Genomic DNA, 5,536 nt, shown 5'->3' with positions numbered 1-5,536 from the left:
TGTTAGTGAAGGAGGGGATGACCCTCGACTCATCAACTAGGTGGATTGACATGGCAACTGCTACAATGGGCCATTATTGTTTTTCAGGATGAGTGAGGATAACACAAGTTAGAGCAGGGTTCAGATCTTTTTTTTTATAGTGTCCCTGTTAATGGTACTCAAATCAACAGCCCCTAGCAACAACAATGTGTCAGGAAGTGTGAAAATGGCACAGGGTAGGACAGGGTGCAGAACTGTTGTAGGGAGCTCTGGTGGTCTAGTGGCAAGAAGCTGCACTACAAATACATGTGATCTGAATTCACCAGCTGCTCTTAGGGTGGACAATTTCCTCCCATGAAATTTAACTGCCTCTGAAAACCCTCCAGATGGTCAGTCAGCTAATGGTCGGTTCCAGCTCAACTGTACAAAACAATAACAACATGGGCCATGCTTTACTTAACTGTATGTTACAACAACAACTGAAAATTTATAGAGTTGATATGATCCTTTGCTTTGAGCTTCTCCTCCAGGATTGACTTCTTGTGGCTCAGTACCTCTTCCATTTGCAACAAGATGCTGATACAAGAGGATAGTTTCCCAGGAGAGAGCAATATGTCCTCTAAGATGGGTACATAATTTTTGTTTTCCTGATCCATAGGCCTCAAGCCCGAGGGCCAAGAACTATTTTAACTGGGAGCCTCAGCCCGTGGTGGCCCGTGATTGATCCCCTTTACCTGTAGTAAAGTGGTAAGGCCCGCCAGGCTCATAGTTGAAGGAGGAAAATGCTTTAGTAGCCAGTAGCTACTTACTCTAAATAACCCTTGTTTGAGCTTCTGCATATCATCATGTGTCCTGTTTTCTACTGAATTAGAAATTTAAATTTTTCTTCAATCATTGTCCTACTTTGTCGTTTTCCATTTTCCTATAATCTTGCTTTCATTGCATTTTAATTCTCAGAGTTAAAATTTAACTTATAAGACTTTCAACAACTAAAATTTCACAGAAATTCACTTGCCACTATCTATTACCACCTGCATTAAAAAGAATTGACATTTAAAGTTTCTTGAGACCTTCAGATTGATTTCCAGCCACTTGACTGGCTGCTCCACCAGCATCTCCTTTAATTGTTTCTGGTCTTTTTAACTGTTCTTTGTCTCTGTTCTTTTAACCTACCTATAAATAGCTGATAAGAAATTAACAGGCGGTCCAATTGGGTAAAGGCTAGGTTCATACTTTAGATTTTGCAGTTCAAACCTCCTCATAGATACCTTGGAAGACTAGCTTAGATAGCTGCTCCTCAAAGGAGCACTTTCAGCACAGTTCTACCCTAAACCATGCCTATGAATAGAACAGAAATTAACAAGAACAACAACAAAATGTATGAAACCTAGGATTCAGCTAGATATCTGCTCTACAATCAACATTCTTGGCACCAGTAGTCAGGAAATAAAAAGACAAATTTCACTGGGAAAATCTGTCAGGGATCTCTCTAGAGTACTGAAATCAACAATGTCAGTCTGGAAATTAAGTTGCACCTGCTTCAGACCATAGTTTTTACAATAACTTTCTATGGATCAGAGAGCAGGACAATGATTATGGGTTAAAGAAGAAGAATTGATGGCTTCAAGGTGTGATGCTGGAGAAGAGTCTTGAACATACCACAAACTGCCAAGAGAACAGACAGGTCTGTCTTGGAGAATGTGAAACCGTGTTTTTCCTTGAAAGCTGGGATTTTGAAGCTCCATCTCACATACCTTGGGCATGTGACTAGAAGAGACCATTACTTGGAGAAGAACATCATCTTCAGAAGGGTGGAGGGACAATGCAAGAGAGGAACACCTCACAGGAGATGGATTGATGCAGTAACTTGGGCAACTAATGTTGTGTGTCAGAATCAGTGAGACAGGTTCAGGTAAGGGCAGGCTTCAGAGTGGCTGTACATATGGTTGTTATGGGTTGCAGGTGACTCAATAACACATAGCAACAACATTTTTTATTTATTTTATTTCGTCTATAGTAAAATTTAAGATCCCTTGTCACTATTGTTGCTATATTCCATTGAGTCGCTTGCAACTCATAGTGACCCTATGTACAACAGTCTTAAACTCTGCTCTATCCTGTGCCAATCTCTGTCTCTGACACACCTACTACTATTACCCCAATCACTGAATCAATCAATAAATCTCATCAAGGGTCTTCTTCTCCTGCACTGTCCTTTCACCCTCCCAAGCATTGATGTCCCTCTCCAAGAAATGGTCCCTCCTTGCAACATATCTAAAGTATATCAGATAAAGCTTAAGAATCCTTGCCTCCAAGGAGCAGCCTGGTCTCACCCTCTCTACGATGAACCTATTTGTTCTCCTAGTAATCCATGGCATATTCAACATTCTTCTCCAGCACAACAGCTCAAAGGCACCAATTCCCCTTCTATCATCTTTAGTCATTGTCCAGATTTCTGATTCGTAACAAGTAATTGCAAAGTCTATGGCCTGAATCAGGCACACCATAGTTTTCAGACTGGAATCATTGCTCTTCAGTGCTTTGGAGAGGTCTCTGACTGCAGACTTCTCCAATGCAATTTCGTCGTTTGATTTCCTAACTGCTGGTACCAAGGGTGTTGTTTGTATAGCTAAGTAAGCGAAAGCTATTAACAAACTTAATCTCTTCACCATCTATAAGGATGCTATCAATCAGCCCAGTGATGAGAATCTTTGTTTTCTTGATGTTGAGCTTCAATCCATACTGCAGAGTGCAGTCCCTGACCTTCTGTAGCAAGTGTTTCAGGTCCTCCCCAGTTTCAGTAGGCAAGGCTGTGCCATCTGCATAACGCAGATTGTTGATGAGTCTTTTTCCAGTCCTAATGTCATATTTCTCCTCATTGAGCCCAGCATCCTGGATAGTGTGCTCTGCATATAGATTGAAAAGGTATGGAGATAGGACACATCCCTGGCATATACCCTGCCCAAATTTGAATCATGCGGTGTTTCCTTGCTCTGTTCAGACAATTCCCTCCTGGCCCAAGTAGAGATTTTGCATAAGAATCAGGTCAATTATATCTGTTTTAAGAATCACTGGAGAAGCTCAGTGTCAGCTGTGAAAATTAGGTCAGGAGCTAAATGTGGAACAGACCACCACTCATATGCAAGTTCAAGCTGAGGCTAAAGAAAATTAAATCAAATCCACAGGAGCAAAAATTTTAACTTGAGTCTATCCTACTTGAGTTTCAAAACTATCTCAGGAACATGATTGAGGTCTTGGACCAGATGGGTTGTGGGAGGATATCAAGAATATCATCCAGGAGGTGTGCAAAAGGTTGTTACAAAGACAGAGGAGGAGGAAAAGACCAAGATGGATGTCAAGAGACTGAATATTGTGCTAGAGTTCTGAGAAGCTAAAGAAAAGGGAAGAAATCAAGATATTAAAGAGCTGAACAGAAGGCTTCAAAGGGCAACATGGGAAAATAAAAGTATTATAATGAAATGTGCAAAGACATGGAGTCAGAAAATCAAAGGGACTGAACTCATTTAGCATTTCTTAAGCTGAAGGAACTGAAAAACAAATTCAAGCCTCGAGTTGCAACACTTAAGGATGTTTTGGGCAGAATATTAAAATGATCGAGGAAGCATAAAAAAAAGATGGAAAGAGTATTGTACCAAAAGAAATTGGCAGACACAGAAGAATTTAATGAAACAACGTATAAACAAGAACCTGTAGTGATGAAGGAAGAAGTCCAATCTACTCTGGAAAAAATGGCAAAAAACAAGGACCCAGGAATTGATGACACACAAACGACATATTTCAAGACACAAATGCTGCCCTGCACATGCTCACCAAGTTGTGCCAAGAAATCTGGAACACAACCACCTGGCCAGCTGACTGCAAGAGATCTATATTTGTTCCCATTCTGAAGAAAGGTGACCTGACAGAGTGCAGAAATTATCAAACAGTATCATTGACATTATATGCCAGCAAGATTCTACTGAAAATTATCCAAAAACAACTGGAACAGCACATCAACAGAGACCTGCCAGAAGTGCAGGCTGGGTTTAGAAGAGGTTGTAGTACTTGGAATATTGTAGCTATTATTTGATGGATCTTGGCTGAAAGCAGGGAGTACCAAAGGAATGTCTATCTGTGTTGCATTGACTATGCAAAGCCATTTGAGCATGTGGATCATAAAAAACTGTGGCTGACTCTGGGAAGAATGGGAATCCCAGAACACTTGGTTGTGCTCATGCGAAACCTAAAGACATTAGAGAGCCTAATAAAGCTCTGTAAATATTTTATTATATCCAATCATAATTAGATATCAGCTACTCTTATTAAATGAATTCATTAAGGTTGTATGTAACTGGTAATATTTTTATCTAATTTTCAAGAACACACTTAAAAGATGAAATAAAATGTTTTTTTAGGAGACAGAGGAGCGCTGTGACATGAAGGGCCAAAGTACCCCTTCCTGTCTCTTGTCCGCATCTGGCCATCATTTCCTTTTTGACCTGTTTATTTATCAGATCCAAGGGAGAACCATTGGTGCAGAGATCTCACGGGCTGGAGTGAGGATGAGGAAGATGAGCTCAGCCGAGAGGAATGGTGAGCACGGGCCAAGCCAAGGGCTGGGAGCCAGCATGGCACAGTTCTGTGCCCCAGGCCATACCAGAGAGCTGGGCAACTGTTCCCCCTAGCTTCCTGATCTATTTGTCCTTTATCAGAGCACCCTAAGGCTGGCTGTCACCTGCCAGGACATATGTCAAATAGTCTCTTGTGAGGGCAGGTAGCAGGATGAGGTCCCAGGGATTAGCTCCCTCCCCTTTCGGGTATAGGAGGGAGTCCATCAGGATTTGTTCTCAGCACTGGGAACTCTTCCAAACCACCACTGGCTGGCTCCCTCTTATCCTGAGGCTCCTGCCGCACCCCACCTTCATTGCTAGGATCCTCTCTTCTCTCCCTCTTGTTAGGGACCAGCACCTTGCAAGAGGCAGCATCAGTCAGCTATTATCCTTTTATTATTATTATGAGATCACGTTTAATGCAACATGCAGCCACGCCTCCTCCACATGCCAAGGATCTTATTTGGAGAGCCCCTTCTCTGTAGCCTCAGTCACTTCAGGGTGCAGGAAACGGCTGGCCAACCGCTCAATGTCATCCATTGTCAGACGGCTCAGGGACCTCTCGTATTCCCGCTGGAGTTGTTCCTGGACCCTGGTGGCATCTGCAGCGCTGAAGTGTCGGCCCAGAATTTTAGCAATCACCTGCCACGTCTCCGAGGTGGGGGCTAAGGGCCGAGGCTGGGCGTCCTGAGTGAGTGTTTCTCCGTGACAGGGACTCTGCTTGAGGTCACGTAGGCAGGCCTCTGTCCTGTACTCACCACAGCATAGGATGAAGCTTAAGGAACTTCAGCAACTAGAGTGGAGACCGAGAAAAGGAGACTGAACAGCATCTCAAGCCAAGGAGAAAAGGCAGAGTCTTAAGTCCTGAAGCCAGAACAAGAAGGTCATGGAGCGGAACTTGAGCCTCCTTTGGGATGATTAAGGTGGCCATTGGCGATCTTGGTCAA

General features: G+C 42.8%; 1 protein-coding gene across 1 annotated transcript in view; it reads right to left on the bottom strand.

Annotated features, from left to right (window-relative positions):
• Positions 1–5,048: 5,048 nt before the first annotated feature.
• LOC102859124 (ubiquitin-like protein 4A-like) overlaps positions 5,049–5,536 on the bottom strand; it is a 49,916-nt gene continuing 49,428 nt past the window's right edge. Inside the window, exon 3 of the mRNA XM_006884489.1 lies at positions 5,049–5,337. Within this exon, the coding sequence (XP_006884551.1) occupies positions 5,049–5,337 (289 nt within the window). The remainder of the gene's footprint in view (positions 5,338–5,536) is intronic.

The sequence above is a fragment of the Elephantulus edwardii genome, unplaced genomic scaffold (assembly GCF_000299155.1).
Source record: "Elephantulus edwardii isolate Elephantulus edwardi_28Jun2011 unplaced genomic scaffold, EleEdw1.0 scaffold00034, whole genome shotgun sequence".
NCBI lineage: Eukaryota > Metazoa > Chordata > Mammalia > Macroscelidea > Macroscelididae > Elephantulus > Elephantulus edwardii.
The sequence above is the reverse complement of the archived record's forward strand: the minus strand, read 5'-3'. Positions and strand labels throughout refer to the sequence as shown.